General features: G+C 41.9%; 1 protein-coding gene across 1 annotated transcript in view; it reads left to right on the top strand.

The window, feature by feature from the left end:
- The window catches only part of grk5l (G protein-coupled receptor kinase 5 like), a 32,436-nt gene extending 16,991 nt beyond the window's left edge, over positions 1–15,445 (top strand). The window contains exons 2-16 of the mRNA XM_037098967.1: positions 4,127–4,222; positions 4,346–4,458; positions 8,635–8,712; positions 8,932–9,029; positions 9,183–9,275; positions 10,717–10,780; positions 10,865–11,005; positions 11,086–11,276; positions 11,982–12,019; positions 12,166–12,255; positions 12,343–12,551; positions 12,644–12,781; positions 13,023–13,160; positions 13,345–13,476; positions 13,574–15,445. Coding sequence (XP_036954862.1) covers positions 4,127–4,222; positions 4,346–4,458; positions 8,635–8,712; positions 8,932–9,029; positions 9,183–9,275; positions 10,717–10,780; positions 10,865–11,005; positions 11,086–11,276; positions 11,982–12,019; positions 12,166–12,255; positions 12,343–12,551; positions 12,644–12,781; positions 13,023–13,160; positions 13,345–13,476; positions 13,574–13,657 — 1,703 coding nt within the window. The 3' untranslated portion in view covers positions 13,658–15,445. The remainder of the gene's footprint in view (positions 1–4,126; positions 4,223–4,345; positions 4,459–8,634; positions 8,713–8,931; positions 9,030–9,182; positions 9,276–10,716; positions 10,781–10,864; positions 11,006–11,085; positions 11,277–11,981; positions 12,020–12,165; positions 12,256–12,342; positions 12,552–12,643; positions 12,782–13,022; positions 13,161–13,344; positions 13,477–13,573) is intronic.
- Positions 15,446–19,013: the final 3,568 nt, after the last annotated feature.

Genomic DNA, 19,013 nt, shown 5'->3' with positions numbered 1-19,013 from the left:
TGAACTCATTTGAACCGACCAAGGATTGTATTTGTTTAAGGTCGCAGACAGCAGGGATGTCAGAGGACGTGGACGACAGACAGGAAATGACTTGTTACATCTGGATGGATGCGTCGCTTGTATGCATGATGAATAATTTATGCATGACATTTGCATGTGCGTGGGAGCGGTTGGGTGTGCTCACATTTGGATGATGTGATCTTTTCACCCCAACAGGCCTCTGTTGTTACTCTTATACCTCCCACAGTAGTTTGTTACAGTGTGCTGGTAGGAGATTACCAAGCGGTTTGGATGTTTTCGTCATATTCCCACAAACAGTCTCTTTTTCTCATAGAGTGAAGGAAGATAATTAAGTTTTAATCACCGTGATGAATGTTAGGGGTGTAAATCACAGGTTTTTGTCACAATATGATATTAGATTATTTCTTGGAAATAACTATTTGCTGATATCACGATGCACTATTGATTTCATGTTATTCAGGGGGCAGCAATCAACTTGAGATGGTATCATACGTGTGTCCAGTTACATTAGAAGCTGCCACTCCTTTCTTTTCTGCTTGTAGCGGAAAATAGAATACAGCCACACAATAAACAGTTGTGAATAATTAAAGTCCCCAGGTTAGTGCAGTAAAGTTCACTTTAAATAGACTCCCCGAGCACACGAAAAATGGCTTTACAACAAGAGTATGTATGTATTCATTTTACTTTGTCTTCCTCACTGTTGGTCAAGTCACTGCGTCTCACACCAGAACGCCACGGCTGAGTTTCAGCCTGCACACATGTTTTTCCAGCCTATCATTATTGAAACAAACATTATTTGTCCGTTGCCCGGGCTTTTTTTTTCCAGAATCCAAACTATTTCCACACTTCTAATTAATTCCTTAGAGGGAAGTAAAAGACCTGATCGTCTTTTTCTTGGCATCCAACCATTATCTGTCTGGTCAGTGGCCAAAAGTCTGTCAAGTACAGCTAAACATTTTTATGGGTCGCGCCAGTGTGCCTGAAATTGAGCAGGTCTGTTTCTTTCTTTTTTTTAAAAAATGATTTTCTTTTTATGTTGTCCGTAAAACATGATTTAACAAACACTATCCTGATGTTTAAATGGTTGCCCTTTAACAAATATTAGCCTATAAACATATTTTCTGTAGAACATTTTGTCAGCAATTTAAGTGCATCGTGCTGCGCCCTGCGCTGCTACCAGCCCCTTATTTAATTTCCTTTTCTTTCTTTCTTTTTTGATGGATCGTTACACCTCAAATATATATTTTATATTCAGCATGATGACTTTACTGACTGTGAAGAACATCTGATCATCTGTACAGTGATTTCTGACCCTTTTTTGTTTTTTCAGAGCATTACTATATAATTAAATCACCCCTATATACTGTATGTAGCTTGTAGAGACCATAAAAATACTAACTTAACTGGTCAAAATCCCAAAGGGACGGGAACCACTGACCTAAAGCGATGTTCCGTTAACGCGCCCATAAAGCTTTAAACTTGTGACCTTATCCAACCCTAAAAGAAAGGCGGACGACGGGCCCAAAGCAGGAGATCAGTCATTGGTAGACAAACTTAGCCCGATGATGTAGACGTGATGGTGTTAAAAAAAAAAAAAGCAGAGTCTAAGAAGGAGAAAAGGATTACAGGAAGCAAAGAATGAGAGGAAGGTGATTGCTGCTGACACGAGTTACAAAAAGCAGGAAGGGGGAGATGAGGATGGCGAGAAAATGAAAAATAAATGGGTTTGGAGGGCAGCGAGAAGGAAAGAAACGAGGAGGAACTGCATTATTTGTGGTTGTCTCGGCATTGTGTAGAAGCTGAATGCCTGGGTGGAGCGTGGATTTTTGGTACAATTATCTGACATGGCGTTGACCCCTCGCAGGAAACCCATGCCATTTGGTGGCCACTTTTATCCACAAACCCCTCACAGTAACATTCATTTTTAGCATGGCGGCCCCCGTTGGGAGTGACCTTCTCAGCTCACTGTACGCTTGTGCTTCTTGGCAGACGTCATGTTTTTATTAAAAGAGATTTATAATATCGGAGCGCACAGCAGCAGAGCGCGCTGATGTTTTGTTGCGGATTATAACTTTACATATTAACTGTTTTCAGAGAACAACTGGTGCGTAAATAAGGAAGTGCGCCTGTTTATAGCTTGTTTGGTCCACAGTAATGTTGATGAGGAGCAGGTGCTGGGAGTTAATGATTCTCTTAGGGGATACTTTGACTTGAGTTATTAATACATTTATGCTTTGTGGTTGTCCCCCGCCATTCTGTGCGTGTCAGCTGTGGTGACGCAGGGCCCTTTATCTAAAAACATACCTGATCAGAAGGGTTCCGACAAGCCTTGAAAACTCTTTTGTTTTGTGAATTTTGTCGGTGAGAAGATGAGAAATGGATTCAAAAGTGTGTTGGTTTGCTGTCCGCTCATAATAATTTTTAAACAGTTAATAAATATGATGGAGTTCATCTATAAAAATTGTTTGCATGGCTATTATGAAGTTGCAGCTGATGTTTTTAAACCTCTTACAGTTGTTTAGGCGTGAGCAAAATGACCAGAATTTATAGTAAATTTGTATTTTTTTCATTTTTACAGTGATGCTTATATTATCAAGGTATTACAAAAATAAAAGGTATACTCCACTAAAACATGACTTTTTACACTTTATTGGCAATGTAAGGGAACATATCTTGTGAAAGGTTATAAACGCAGGTGTTGGCCTACATGTGTTATAGGAGGGGTAGCCTGACAGATAATGCAGGTTATTTGGTAGATATAATGACTTCAGGATTTCAGAAGACAATGGGTAGAATTTGGGAAAAATAATTTATATGGAAGTACTACAGCCGTTGTACCACAGGGCTTGTCTGTCAAGTACATTTACATACAGTGTCAACAGACTGGCGAGGATCCGTTAGCATTAGGTGGAGTCCACTCGAAAGTAATTGTTTATACTTGCACATAAAGTAAAGTAACTGGTGTTGCAAAATCCATGTTGTAGCCGAGCGTGAGACCGGTGATGCTGATGAAAACCACCGCGTCCACAAACGCTTCAACAGTAGTTTCTAAAGCATTTCATTGGTTGTTAACGGTGAAATAAGCATTAACTAAAGTTTAACAAACTGTAAACTGACTAAATATTCATGATAATTATTATAAATGATACAAAGACAACAAAGTGTATTTGAGATACATTTCAAACGGCAGAGTAGAGAAGGATGAGGCCGTCACACGGGAGGATTGATGGGAAAGCTGCTCAAGCTTTCACTCAGAGGCTCCAGCATGACGTAGTGCCTCCTACATTCCTGGGTTATTACTTAAAGATGTCTGCTTGTCATTGCTTCTCCCGCTCTCATGCTCTCAACGTTGCCTCTCACACCGGCTGCTTGCAGCCAATTTCCACTGCAGAGAGTGGTCAAAGGAAATCCCTGTCAGTTCATTAGAGCAGTGTTCGTATGTCATGGAAAAAAAAAACCCAAGCCGCCGACTGTGACGTAGGCCGCAGCAGGCTGGAAAACAGCGAAAATATGTTCTCATACAAGAGCGGAACTTTTAGAGGTGATTGTAACAGGATTTGGATGGGAAATGTGGAGGCGGTTAAATGTGTGATGCAACTTTCGGAGCAGGTAAATTGGATTATTTGATGACTACGCAGTAAGTTTCCTCTGGGTCGATGTAAGTGTTGTTCCTGACGCTGTCTCGTTGCCGCAGGAGGAGGCTGATGCATGATTATTCAGAGCGGTGGAATCCAGTCTGGCCGAGTCCCGGGTTCTGATGGGAACTGAGCCGGTCAGAATAGGCTTTCTGTCTGTGTGGACACAAACACACACGCGCACACGCACACACTGTTCCACTTTCAGAAAAGCTACTGAGCGAGGAAGAAAGTCAGCGGAGAGAGGAGAGATTTACGGAGGAAGTGAGACGTGATCTATGAATTATATATACACTCTGAGACTATGATTTCATTCAGGGGAGAGCCCACACACATCCCCCCCCTTTCTCCCACTCCTTCTCACCCATTAGGCCCCCATTTGCTTCTCAGTGATGAAAATAAACTTTGACAACTTTATGAAGTCCTTTCATGACGACATTTTCACTTCTTGTTTTTCTCTGTCGCCACAGGTGGAGGAGGGAAGCGTAAAGGGAGGAGCAAAAAATGGAAGGAGATCCTGAGGTTCCCCCATATAAGCCAGTGCACTGAGCTGGGAAACAGCATCGGTACGTGTGTGTGTGTGTGTGTGTGTGTGTGTGTGTGTGTGTGTGTGCTTGCTCACCTATTTGTCTGTCGGTGTTTTAAGAAGGCTCTGTTTTAAAGTGTGTGTGCTTTTTTCATTTCTGCAGATAGGGACTATGTCAACATCTGTGAGAAACAGCCAATCGGACGGCTCCTCTTCCGCCTTTACTGTGAGACCAGATTTAAACTGCAACGATGCATCCAGCTACTGGACGCAATGGTACACACACACACACACACACACACACACACACACACACCCCTCATTGACTTTCAACCAGAAGTCTGCTATTAATTAGCCTGAAATATCCCCAGGAAATGAACAACAACCTGTCTTATTCGCCGTTAATGATCACCATCAAAGTGTCTGTGAACAAAACATATATCCCCAGATGGGCCGATCACTTAGTAACTGTAACCAGGAACAGTAGGTCTGTTACGCTGTGGATTTTCCCAAGTGTCTTTCTTTTGACCTTTTCAAAAAAAAAAAAAAAACTGGAGCAAACAACAGCGGGCCAGTGTGTCTCTGCTCCAACACGATGGTGAGCGTATCCTGTAAACTGGCTCACTCCCTCAAGTAGTATTCCAAAGTTAATCCCAGAAATAATGATCGCCTCATTAGCCAACTACATTACTTAGTGATTTAGTGGTGTTACAGCTTGTAAAATAAAGTGTCACTATTTGACATGTGGAGACTCATGAATCAACTTTTCCTACACACAGGAACTTTAAAGTAAAGGCAACTAATGATATGAATTTGATCTTTTAGATATACATTGAATATTTTGAAAGCAAAGAAAACTGGCACTTGAAAGGAATTGAAACCTGGTCCCCAGATTCAAGAGCAAATGACAAAACCACTGGACTCTGACACAGCATGCTTGCTAAGTGTTGTTAACATAGACATATACACTAAACACAAAGGAGATAATCTATTAGATAATCTATCTTGCCTAAAGTGAGTTTCTGGTGTTAATCTTTCTTTGTTATTGTAAACTGCATATTGGGCCTATGTGCCATTTTCAGTGGAAAGCCTGCAGGCTAACAGGTGAGAGGCTTAGCTAACCACTAGTTCCTCCGATGTTTTCAGGTGCTGAGAGTAGGGGGAAAGCAGCACTCTTTCCTTGATGAACACCAGTCCAGAAAACACACTCATCCACTTTTTCAGTGCACTCACTTTCATTACAGTACGGGGTCATGCAGCCGGAGGAGACAATTAAACTGAGTAGTGATTATTCAACCAGCCGGATCCCCCCCCCTCCTCCACCCCTCTACCCAGCTTGCCCCCCCCCCCCAAATCTCTCTCTCTCTCCGTCTAGACGGAATATCTCCAACATGACACATTTAAGTCTTTATCTATGCCCAGAATATCTTTGCGGCCATGTGACGGGACAGAAAGGACTGCATTGTTTCGCACACCACCCCCTTCCAACCCCACCATCCCTCCCCTTCTCTGCCCTCTTCAACCGCCAGGCCGGCCCTGAAAGTGACCATCAAACCACTTACATACCATCATCCTAGACACATGTTGCTGCTAATTCTGCTATCAGAGTGATGAACTCACTGTGGAGCTTTATACTCACCACTTTACTCACAATAAACCAGGCCGGAGGATGATTATAACCAGGCAGGTGCTTGTATTTGGAGTGATTAAATAACATGGGAGTCTTGTGCAGTCATGCAGTGATGAGGTTTACTAGAAACACCTCTATTATGTAATCTAGTCATCATACATTCTGAAAGAAAGTACAAAGCTACAACCTGAATAGAGGCTTTTTTAGTTTGTTAAAAAAATATACTTTTTTGAGGGGGGGGTGAGGGATGAGAAACCATGAGCGCGACTGTTTCAGAGGAAGAGGGAGTGTGTTTCGGTGTCTTTGTGTGTTTTGGTGTGTGCAACAGAGGAAGGAATGTGCTTGGGGGTTCCAGTGGTTCCTCTTACATCATGAGAAGGTGTGTGTGTGTGTGTGTGTGTGTGTGTGTGTGTGTGTGTGTGTGTGTGTGTGTGTGTGTGTGTGTGTGTGTGTGTGTGTGTGTGCCGTACAATTTTATGTGTGCACTTGTGTGTGTGTGTGTTGGATTGCCTCTGCTTCCAAAAGGCTAAAGGGGCGTCCTCTCTTCCCTTTGGCTGACCCCCCCACCGGCAAAGGGTGGGATTCAGACAGCTCATTTACTCTCTCTTTCTGTGTGTGTGTGTGTGTGTGTGTGTGTGTGTGTGTGTGTGTGTGTGTGTGTTTGTGTTTGTGTGTAATTTTCTGTGGAGCCTCTGATAACAAAGCCTCAGTTAATCAACACTTGGCATCGATCACAATTGGCTCTTTTCCTCCTTCTGTCTTTCTTTCAGGCTCTGCTCCGTTATATTTACATTCATATATTTACTGCTTGAGTTTTTGGCTTTGTTCTGAGGTGTCAGTGACGCTGTAGCTTTTTAAAGCTTGTTTTTCCTTAAGCTCAGGTCTTATGTGTGTATGCACTGTATATGTGTGTGTATATATATATATATATATATATATATATATATATATATATATATATATATATATATATATATATATATATATATATATATATATATATATATATATATATATATATATATATGTGAGTGTGTGTGTGTGCGTGTGTGTGTTTTGTAGTGGAAAGCTGGTGACGCTGGTGTGACACACTGTGACACTCCAGGACCTCAAGGAATCCCGCCGTGTTTACTGTGTGGCTGCCAGGCAACACAAGACCATGTTGGAAAAAAGCCACGGATAGAAAGAGTAGGGCCAGCGTGCAGCGCGGGCACCATGTCGCTCCCCTCCTCTTTGGGAAGTTAAAAGTGCTGGTGATGAAATGCGTCAGAGGGCTTTTTCATGTCGTTGCCTCTGCGAGATGTCCAATATGTCCGGCGTGCAACGGCCAGACCTGTTTGTGTCAACGGCTTCGGAGCCAACGGCAGCATATGTTTGTGTGAGAGTGACAGCGACACACAGAGATGCAGCGAGGTGTGTGGCCTCGTCACCACTGAACAGCAGCTCTGTCATCATACAGATTAAGTGTTTTTTGTTTTTCATTTAGACGAGAATTTGACTGAATTTCTGGATTTTTTGATGAAAGTAAATGTTAATATAAGGTTGAACATTAATGAAATGTTATGGCAGTAATCCAAGTATTTCCAAATCGCAGAATCTCCGTTTTATTGATTTAGGTGAAATGTTTTAACAGCATTATTATAAATGAAACATTCTGGTGCTACAGAGACGCCCTGCAAAAAAATCCAATATCTTCCAATGACAAACCCTGTTAAAATCACATCACCTTTTTTATATTCTCTCAGCGAATATGAAATGCGAAATGTACCATTCCCACTAAATGTGTGACTAACAACTTAATTTCAACGACTCATATCTCAATCATAAATTGTGATTTATGAAGCCCAATATCACTAATATCACTTATATTGATGAGGGAAGGTTTTTTTTCTTTTGCTTTTTTGTACAGAGGAGGAAAAACAAGACTGAAAGGAGAAACATTTCCTAATTTGTCGCTCTTTTATGTTACAATTAATGTTATTCATTAAATTACTTTCATGTTAAAAACAACAGGATCTTTCTTATGTATTTTATTGAGTTGTGTACGTTATCCTGAACATTCCCAACGATGTTCAGACCTGTTTTCATTTTTCACCTGTTGATTAAACTTCCAGGGAAACATCAGTTGATATGTCCGAACTTAAAAACATTATCTCGGTCAGTTAGACAGATCGATGGATAAATGTCATCTGCAGTGGATGTTGTCTTACCACAAAGACAAGGACTCCCATGATGCCCATGCTCTTTAACAGTAACGTCATCAAACTACATCTTTTGCTTTCTCTGACAGACTCCTCGTGGCAGAAATGACATAATGTGCGTTTAAGCACATCTGGGCTTGATGCTTGTTTATAAAGGACACAAATAGGTACCACTCTCTGATAAATTGCCATTTATAAAAGACTTACCGTTCGTAATTTGTAGTCGTATTTATCTGCTGAGAGATCGTTGGGCAAATGCTTAAGAAAAGTTTTCAAATTGAGCGTACTAAAAGAATGTACTCTCAAGCAGATACATTACATCTGACCCCTCTCAGGTTTTATTCAAAGGGAGCAACAGGAGCTGTAGAGTCCCACAGGCTCAACTGACAGACTGCAATACTCGTTTGTTCCTGAAATGTTAAATGTTAGGGACTTCTCTAGGAATGAAGCCCGGAAGTTGTCTTATTAATGTCTTACATCACATCTTTAAAGCATTAGTAAATTATCTATTAATCATTGATAACCTGTGAAAGATCCATGAAACGTTTACTTTTTACGATACATGCACCTGCATTGATGTAATGTCTTCTCATGATGTGATGATGTCATTTTGTTGTTTAGGAGGACTACGAGGTGACGCCGGATGAAAAAAGAAAAAGCCGAGGGGACAAGATCATCAAGACTTTTCTCTCCAAACAAGTACGCTTGCTTCCTCATCAGATACATTCCTCAAAATCGGGACCTTTTCCAATTTGCATTCTTTATAATATTGGCTTAAGGAGAGCCTATAATGCACTGATACTGTGCTTCACTCTGCTAGAATTTATGCACATTTCTCTTTAGTTTGTGTGTAATAAAAGTCATATATTTGTGAACGTGTGCACATATTTCACCGTGTGTTTACGTGTGTTGATGTAGTCACCTCAGCGTGTAGACATAGCGGAGGTTTTCGCAGACCAGTGCAGAGAGAACCTCGAGCTCAGTCCATGTAAGGAGATCTTCAGCAACTGCCGCAAGTGAGTCCTTGCCCCCTCTCACCTGTCTGCTGCACTCTCACCTGTTTGCATTCTCTGTGAGCACAACTGTTGGTAACTGAATTTTAGCTTGCATCGTATTCTCAGTTTGGGACTGTTTTGACTGAGCCTGCTGTGTCATGTGTGTTGGATCAGGGCCGTCCACGAGTACCTGAGCGGAGCTCCATTCACAGACTACCAGAACAGCATGTACTTCGACCGCTTCCTGCAGTGGAAGGTGCTGGAGAGGTACGGAAATCTGTTAATATGAGTCATTTTCAGTGGAGAGGTCGAGTCAATTAACACTTCCTATTTATAGTTTTTTCCTATTGTCATTGAAAATCTCACTACCAGTTTTTCAGATCAGCTCTCTTCTTCATTCTGTCGCAAAAAAAATCTAATAAAATTGAGCAGGGTTGTGATACACAGAAGCTTTGGGGTGTTTTTTGTTGATTCTAGCGGCCCCTGTGGACAAAAGCTGATGATGGTGACAAAATGAACTAACTCCAATCCTGCTGTAGTGCCGAACTGCTAGACTACAATCATTTATTTGTTTGGATCCCCATTAGCCACAACAGAGGGGAAGCTCTTCTTTTTTTATGTGTTTTATTGTACATAGTCACAATACTAGTAACATAATCATATCTACATTTAACAACAACAGAGAGGAAACAGTGAAACAATCATTAGACATTCAATAAAAAATAAAATAGATGTAGAAGTCCAGAAATTACGTAATTTATGTTTTGAGGGTATTGTGGGGAGATGGCATATATGTCTATATTATTGAGTGAAATAATAATAATAGTTTATATATAGTTTATCAGACCATAAAGAATTATGAAAATTAAACACCAAACATTTTTTTCCCAGTTTGTTGTTTTGAAAATAAATAGAAAATATAATTTCCATTCAACATAGCCTTCTGACCAATTTTCCCATGAATAGAATTTTCACGTTATTCCAAAATTTTAGTTCACATACACTGAAGAAACAAGTGAAATGTTTCACAAAAAAGTCCACAAAATCACAGGAATAATCAATAATCAGCCTAAACCTTTATTTGAATATTTCTATATTAACATATTTCTCAGAATAATCTAGTCTGTAAGACTGCGCCTGAATTAGTCTTTTAGCACCAAATAAAGTAGGTCGATATCAACCCAGTGACAGACATTAGGAATAACTTAATTAATTATACAGAAATATTCAAGTTGATGGTCTCGGCGTAAAAAGTATAATAATTTCATTTTTAAAATGTAGTGAACTTAAAATAGAAAGTAGCATAAAATGAAAATATTGTAGTAAAGCAGTGCCACAAAGCGTACTTCCACCTCCGATTTAAACATATTAAAACTGTCAGTTTGAAGAAGGGAACATTTGGCAGGTGAAAGGACTATGATATAATCACACGTCACTTCTGAGACCCTTCACAGGAGCCTGATCGCTGCAGACAGGATGATATTTTATGCAGAGTGCTTATCAAAGGCAGTTAGAAGTAAACAGCAGAGCTTTCAGAGCAGCCCTGATTGTATCCGTGTCTGGAAAGTGAAATTGCGTCTTGAAGGCCCCACCTTCTGCACAGGAAACAGACTCAGGATGGTATTGAGTTCTGCAGATAATATCGCCATCCTAATCAATACTATATGGGCATCTATTAATGGATTTTGCTGTGTCTGTGTTCTGTCAGGCAACCAATCACGAAAGACACGTTCAGACAGTACCGAGTGCTGGGGAAGGGCGGATTCGGAGAGGTAAGAGATGCAGTTTATGTTGATGGTGATGAAGGATGATGCTTCAAATACAACTTGAGGTAACATTTTGTTTTTTCTTCGCAGGTGTGTGCCTGTCAGGTCCGAGCCACAGGAAAGATGTACGCCTGCAAGAAGCTGGAGAAGAAGAGGATAAAAAAGCGGAAAGGGGAGTCCATGGCTCTCAACGAGAAGCAGATTTTAGAGAAAGTCAACAGTAGATTTGTTGTAAGTAAAGATAGACAAGCAATATCTGCTGCAAAGTGAGATTCGCGTTATGTATTTACCATGTTCTCCTGTTCTTGTAGGTGAGCCTAGCATATGCATACGAGACCAAAGACGCTCTGTGTCTGGTGCTGACCATCATGAACGGAGGAGACCTGAAGTTTCACATCTACAACATGGGCACGCCGGGCTTCGAGAAGGACAGGGTCCAGTTTTACGCTGCTCAGATCTGCTGTGGGCTCGAGCATTTGCACAGAGAATCCATCGTCTACAGGTAACACTTCTGCAGATGTAACTGAGCTCAAGTAGATTCTCAAATCAGACCATTTTATTTAGTTTGAAAGGTCCAGTGTGTAGGATTTAGTGGCACTTAACAGACTGCAATCAACAAAATTCCTCTTGTTTTCCCCTCCACTATGGTGGCTGCTCGAAACATGAAGGCCCTCTCTAGAGTTTGGTTTGTCCTTCTGAGCCACTATAGAAAAATGGTGTGGAAAAGCACCTGCTCCCTCTGTAGATGTAAAAGGCTCATTCTAAGGTAAAGAAAACACGAGGATGCTTAGTTTCAGGTGATTATTCGCTGCTCATCAATCCATCGATTAACCTCTGGTCATCCGGGGTCAGGTCACGGTAGCAGCCGGTTATTCCAAAAGTCTCTCTTCCCGGCAACGCTTTCCTGCTCCTCCTGAGGCGTTCCAAGGCCAGATGAGAGATGTAATCCCCCCAGAGTTCTGGTTCTGGCCTGGGGTCCCCTCTGGGTTGGTTGTATTACACACTGATGAAAATATAATTATAAGTCTTCCATTTCTGCTCTTTGGTGAATTAAAATATGCACACTGGACCTTTCATTCTTCCTTAAATCAAATGTATTTATTTATTTAGAGTTGCTAAATTATGAAGTGTGAGTTGATACTTTTGTCTTTGTTGAATGCTGTTTTTTTTTGTTTTTTTTATTTCAAACATGCTGTGTTATCTGTAGGGATTTGAAACCGGAGAACATCCTATTAGATGACAATGGTGAGTTCTGAAACTTCATCAGCTCAGATTTCTGGATATTGCATTGCAGTGCATTTTGCTGCTGATACACAATTTCAGACTACATAGGTGCTTTGTGATCCACTGAACTTTGAGTTAATGAAATGCATCACGCTGTTATTTTGCAGGACACATCCGTATTTCGGACCTGGGACTGGCCATCAAAGTGCCTGAAGGAGAGCTCATCAGAGGCAGAGTGGGGACTGTGGGCTATATGGGTGAGAAAAACTGCAATCAGCACTCCACTGGGTAAATTCACTGGTAAATAATTGGCAGCTGTTAATGAGAACTGGTTTTCCTTTTAGCTCCGGAGGTGATAAACAATGAGAAGTACGGCATGAGTCCAGACTGGTGGGGGCTGGGCTGCCTCGTTTACGAGATGACCGCCGGACGATCGCCCTTCCGCGCCCGCAAAGAGCGAGTGAAGCGGGAGGAGGTGGAGAGGAGGGTGCAGGAGGAGGAGGAGGAGTACAACGACAAGTTTACAGAGGACACCAAGGCCATCTGTAGAATGGTGAGCATTTGATTGGAGTCGTGTTGGTACGGAGAGATGGATGATGAGCTGACGAATAACTCGATGATTCATCTCTGCTGCTGCTCACCCAGCTGCTGACCAAAGACCCGAAGCAGAGGCTGGGGTGCCAGGCGGACGGGGCAGCGGGCGTCAAGGCCCACTCGTTCTTCAAAAACATCAACTTCAAGAGGCTGGAGGCTGGAATAGTGGAGCCTCCCTTTGTGCCTGATGTGAGTAATGTATTCGGCTGTGCGCGGTGCGTTCTTAAATCAGTGCCGCTGCAAAAACATGTTCCCTCTCAGGATATTTTGTTTTAATCCTAACGCTAACCAGAATACTCCGAAAAGGCCGCTGCAGGAAGAATGTGTCTTTTCAAGTGAATTTCCACGATGATGAATTATCTGTTAAGATAAACTTGTCTGCTGTTTTTCCTCTCACCCCCGTCTTTCCGTGGTCATTGCCCTCTCGCAGCCTCGGGCAGTGTACTGTAAGGATGTTTTGGACATTGAGCAGTTCTCCACAGTCAAGGGAGTAAATCTGGACCAAACTGACAACGACTTCTACTCCAAATTTGCTACAGGCAGTGTTTCCATCCCATGGCAGAATGAGGTAAGTGTGTGCACTTAATATGACATTTTTAAATGATCGGCGTAGTTTGTATAAGAGCTGGAAGAACTCACTTTACAGAGTTCACCAAATCTCTCTCCTCTCCTCTCCTCTCCTCTCCTCTCCTCTCCTCTCCTCTCCTCTCCTCTCCTCTCCTCTCCTCTCCTCTCCTCTCCTCTCCTCTCAGATGATTGAAACTGAGTGTTTCAGGGATTTGAATGTGTTCGGGCCACAAGGGACGAGACCTCCAGATCTGGACTGGAATCAGCCGCCAGAGCCGCCCAGACGCAGCCTGCTGGACAGGATCTTCAGGAGGCATGTAAGTGAACACACACACACACTCACACACACTGACAAATGCATACAAAATTAACTCACGCAAATCAAATTACATTTCTTTGTTTTCTTTGCTGCAGCACCCAGAGGTGTCTATTTCCCACAGCCGCGTGCAGTCTTCCAGTGTAAACTCTGTGGACTCCATGTCCAACTCTGCCCCCTAGTGGCACAGTGGCAGTGTGGGAGCCACACACACACAAAGGGAAGGAGCTCCGAGGGGCTTCCCCACTGCTGATTGGTCCACTGCTGGGGCCTGAGCAGCAGCCGGAGACAGCCTGTCTAAAAGCCTAAATGGTCAGCCCATGGGGGGAGGGAGGGGAGTTGACCAGGCCCTGAGACCCCGGGCATTTGTTAGTGGGATGGTCTATGTGGCAGAGACGTTTGGAAATATTGGGACAAACCTTACTTACCCTCAGGATTGTTGGACTTTAGAGCAGAGCCACTGACAGAAAAGGATAGAAAACAAGCTAATATTCAGGGGATCCACTGTATAATAAAGACCACCACAGGGAAAAGAAGATGGGGTCTTGGTGAATTTTTATTTAGTTTTTTTGTTTTGTTTTGTTTTGTTTTTCTCAGAAAAGGAATTTCACTCATTTTTCAATCCTTTACTTTCTGGCCTGTATCTTGTACCCCAATCTCTCCCATCTACCCATCCACACCCAACCAACTCTTACTCTAACTTATTCTTTCTCTGTATTTCCACCTCCCATACCTCAGATCACTCCTAAACATTCAGAAACGCATCACCTCAGCAACCTCAACACATGATGTACATTGCCTTGCGTATACACTCAGGCCAAAGATTAACAGTTTAGTTTTGTGATACTGTCGTCATGTTATTGGTTTTTTGAAGGTTTTCAGCCATCGTTTAGAACCACGAAAGGATCCGTTTTCTACACTTTCTTCTAAATATGAGCCTGCAGACATATCATACCGCTTAAAGCACCCATACATACACACACACACACATACACACACACACAGGTAGACATACACAGACTGAATTGTGAGAATCGTGTTGTGTTTTCATTGCATGGACAAGTGTAAGTATGGACAGCTGTATCCCTTTTTCGCTTCTGCATACCTCATTCCATAGTGCAACACAAAGACATCTCCCTCAGTTTACGGTGTCACTTTATATTTGACATTATGTGGAGTTTGAAAAATTAATATGCTGTACAGAAACTGAATTCTCTTCTTTAGTTAGTTTTTTTTTTTTTTTTTGCTCAATTTTCCGCACAGGCCCCCCCCCACCCCCCCAAAAAAAGGAGTGGAGAGGAACCCATGCACTCAGCCTGACGTACAAGTTGCACAATTTTTAAACACTGTCATGCTGTTTTTTCACCAAATGGAAATGTTTTTACCTCCGATCATTAAGGCACATTATTGTACTGCTTGCTTGTTTTCTACAATCCGAAACTGAAGTGTTCTTGTTCTCCCTATGCCTTTTTTTCCATTTAAAACAAATTGCTGCAAAGCCATTGCTGTCACGTGTACAGGTTTTTTTATATGTTGCCCCTTTGCCCTCTTCGAAATGCCTCACTAATCTAAAGGGTCTTCCTCTTGTTTTGTGGCCAGCCGTAATCAAAAGCTATGTGAATGGTTTTATTATCTTATTTGAATTTAGTTTTTAATTGGTCCAGTTCATTCATGTCAGAGCGGAGGAGGAGAGGAAGACGCGATGGATGATGCAAACACCACACAAAGAAGTGGCCTTCTCGCAGCAGCACAGCCAATTAAGAGAGGAAGAGCTCGATCTCTTCTGCTTGGTTTTTTTTTTTTTTTTTTTTTTTTTTTTTTTAAAGAATGTTGTATTTTTTCCGATTTGAGGAAGTGAAATCCGGTCCATGCAGTAATTTTTAATCCTTACCAATCTCACACAAGCCTGTTTTTTTTCTCTTTTCTCTATGATATGAAAAGGGAAAAAAAAAAAAAAAAAAAAAAAACCCGAATCAGACTGAAGTGCCTCCTTGTTAGTATTATCTCCCAGACAATGCCCACACAGACATCAGCACTTTGTTTATTCTCTGTCTGTCATGCTCTGTTTGTTTCGCCTGGGAACACATCGACACACACAAACACACACATACTCGCACAGTTTTGTTGGAAGTGGAGGGAAGAAGAGGAGGGAGAGGATGGAGGGAGAGGGAGAGGGGGGGTCAATGAGGGGATTCTTCCTTCTTAACGTGATGTACAGCGAAGTGCTGAGTGCATGTGGAAGCCAAACCCACTGTGTCCTTCAAGTCCTAATAAACTCTGTGCTATAGTTTGAGTACTCCTCAGTCTGCCAGCGTCTTTATTTCCTCGTCCGCTCTCCTTTCTCATGATCACCTCTTTTTTTATAGTCAAATACATTCAAATGATGAGAGACATTATTTTCCTACGCTTTCTTTATCTTTTAATACATGGAACGACAGGAAGGAGAGTCGTAACTAACTCTTTGGTGACAGAAGATACTACCAAAGTTTTTACGGACAATTATTTATTTACAGCTTTAGATATGAAGTTTATGAATATATAGATATAGATATAGGAAAAGAATCAAAAAGACAAAGGAAAAACAGAAGGAAACACATACATACAAGCAGATGGGATGCAGTGATTTTTTATAGTTTTAGTATTTGATGTCTTCATGTTTGACTTGACTGGTATCCCTAATGACCATATCAGGTGTATTTTAATGATGATTGTTTCATAATGTACACCTCATTCACCTCTTGATGCCATTGGTTTTTGATGAGGAGTTGTGACTGCAACCACAGGCCTGTAATAGTCTCTGGCAATGAAACGTAGGGGCCTTCATGAACACATTGATACACGAGAATAAAATGATAGAGATTTGTAAAAGAATACGTACATTTCACCATAACCATGTTCTCCTACAGACAATGATATGCAAGCTTTTGAATCAATAACTTTGCTTTTATTTAGAAAACAGGTTTAGATTTCCATGCTAAAACAGCACACCCATTGAGTACAGAGGCAGTCTTTAGTTGCCATCGTCAGTCCGCTGCATACTGGCCACAAAGCGCTTCTAAAATAATGTGATTCCAAGATGTGTGGGATAAAATCCATGGCATAAAATGAAAACGTATATTCCTATATTCAGCTACTGTAAAGATGACGTGGCTAACTTGGCGCAGTCCTGCTCTCCCCAGCTCAGACAGCCTACCGAGATCTCTTTCCTCTCCAGACACAGAAAAGGTCATCCATGCTTTAATCTCCTCCAGACACGACTGCTGCAAAGCACTTTATTCTGATATCAGCAGACGAAACAATCAAAGACTGCAGATGATACGAAACGCTGCTGCCAGGCTTTTCACTTGAGAGTAGCAGCCACATTACACCACTCCTCGCAGCCCTTCACTGGTTTCCTGTGAGTTTGAAAATTGTTTTAGAATGTAGATTTTTACGACTTGGTGTTAAAGCCGTGAACGGTCTGGCCCCAGCCTGTATCTGCCATTTGCTAGAAACTCTCTCAGAGCTTGATCGTGGCTTGAGCTCTTCTGGCAGCAGCCTGCTCATAGCTCCTTAATCTCGACTCTTAACTAAAAACTTTGGAAAACACGTGATGACAGGAACTGAGCCTGTTGAAATCTCACACTAGTTTTAGCTGAAACTGGACAGTGGGTGTTATCCCTCAACACTAACATTATCACTTCGCCACAGTAGAAGAAAGAAAAGTGATAATCAGCCCTTTCTGCAGGATGCTGGCCACCATGGCAGACATTTCTCGCCTGGCCTCTCTTTCTCTCTCTCTCATTCTAACATACTTTCATGCGTATGAGTGGATATGACCAATAAATGGATATAAATGTGAATAATAAAAAAAAAATGTTGCTTCACTCTTTTTATTCATCCCAGCAATTTAATTGACAGCACCAGGTAGAGTCAGAATTCCATTGCACTGATAATTTATGTCTGCACATGACAGCAGAGCCCTTGAATTCTTTGACTCCTCCCTCACAGTCAACATCAAGAAGTTACGAATATGAGACATGACTCTTGGGGCGAAGGTGCCTGCTTCAAGGGGATCTGATTAGATAAGCCCACTGTAATCTGCAAGTCTATTCTCAGTGTGTGTGCACTTGAGGCGCCTGCATCTTCCAATCAGATTTTCAGAGGGGACAGAGAAAATGAACACGTTCAGCAAAGAAAACAACTCTGCACGTGCATCATTTTTACACAGTGAAGCGCAAATATTTAACCGTGGGAACAAGAAGAAAAATTTGGGGGGGGGAGTGGAGACAGATTTGAATGATTCCCTTGTCTGGACATCAAAGAAACTTCTTCTCAGCTCTTCAGCTCCTCAGACCTTTGCCAGATAGAGACGTGCAGTTTTCTGCAGAAGGACAGAGGCTCATTAAAACATAGTGCTATTGTTGTCCATAAGAAACGGGCTCAGGACCCACTTTGACTCTTTGTCTCAGAAAAAAAGGGCTTTACAGTACAGGAGACATGGGTGCCTGGTCTGTCCAGTGTGGGTCAGATAGTGCTAGGCCTGTGTGTTTTTATATTAAATGAGAGAAGTCTCCCTACAGAAGGTCAGAGGGACTGATGGATAATTCCTGCCTTACAGCAAGAGGGACTCGAGGTTGCAGGTTAAGGTGAATTCAGTCTGTATTTGTGATTTATTAATGTGTTCCTGTTTTCTCTGTGCACATTCCTGGTCACTAATCAGATGGCCTGCTGCTCTTCGCACTGGTTTCCATTCCTGTGTTGGTGTGCTTCGACCCTGAGCCCATGTGTGACGTGCAGCTCGCTGAGGCAATATTGCTGTTAGATAGTTTGGCTTTTGCTTGGACGGAGTCGGCAAGGTTGTCAAAACATGTGAGCAGCACGATAAAATATGTTTTCATCAGACTGCGGTGTAATTGTGGAGGAAACTTCCAGTCGGTGACTCAACGGCTCTCTGACAGAAAAGCTAAAGCGGAGTCATGAAGCTGATGTTTTGGATGTTATGAAATGTGATGTGTTTGACAAGTATGACCGCCATGGAAAAACTGACAGGGCTGCTTCAGAACAATATCGAAGCTTCGCTGAGAAGTTTTTGTTTAATCTTCATGTCGACAGAGGAGCTTGACTGAGCATGCTGTACATGGCGTGCAATGTGTGTATCATTGGTTTCCTTTTTGTCCATAAGGAAAGCATAGCAGTGTTTCAGCAGTATTACATAAAGACCTCAAAACGATCCAAATGCCCTTGGACAAAACATGTTAGTGCCACCTGCTCCTTCCCAACAAACTGCCTTAAATATGAACCTTGAGCAAAATCCCAGTTTAAACTCCAATAGTCTAATGATTTGCCACGAACTTACAGTAACATGGCATTATCCAAATCTGAAGTCAGTCTACTCACTTTTCTCCAAGGAGTTACGTGACAGCACATGTAAAAGCAATTGAAAAAAAATAATAATAATAAAAAATAAAAAAATGGCTGACGTCCTGGCACCAAGAGACTTTTCTGTAGATCTTGAAATGCCACATGTGTTAAGTTCTTTACATCCAGGTGAAACAT

This window comes from Acanthopagrus latus, chromosome 5 (assembly GCF_904848185.1).
Source record: "Acanthopagrus latus isolate v.2019 chromosome 5, fAcaLat1.1, whole genome shotgun sequence".
NCBI lineage: Eukaryota > Metazoa > Chordata > Actinopteri > Spariformes > Sparidae > Acanthopagrus > Acanthopagrus latus.
This window is presented reverse-complemented; position numbering and strand designations above follow the sequence as displayed.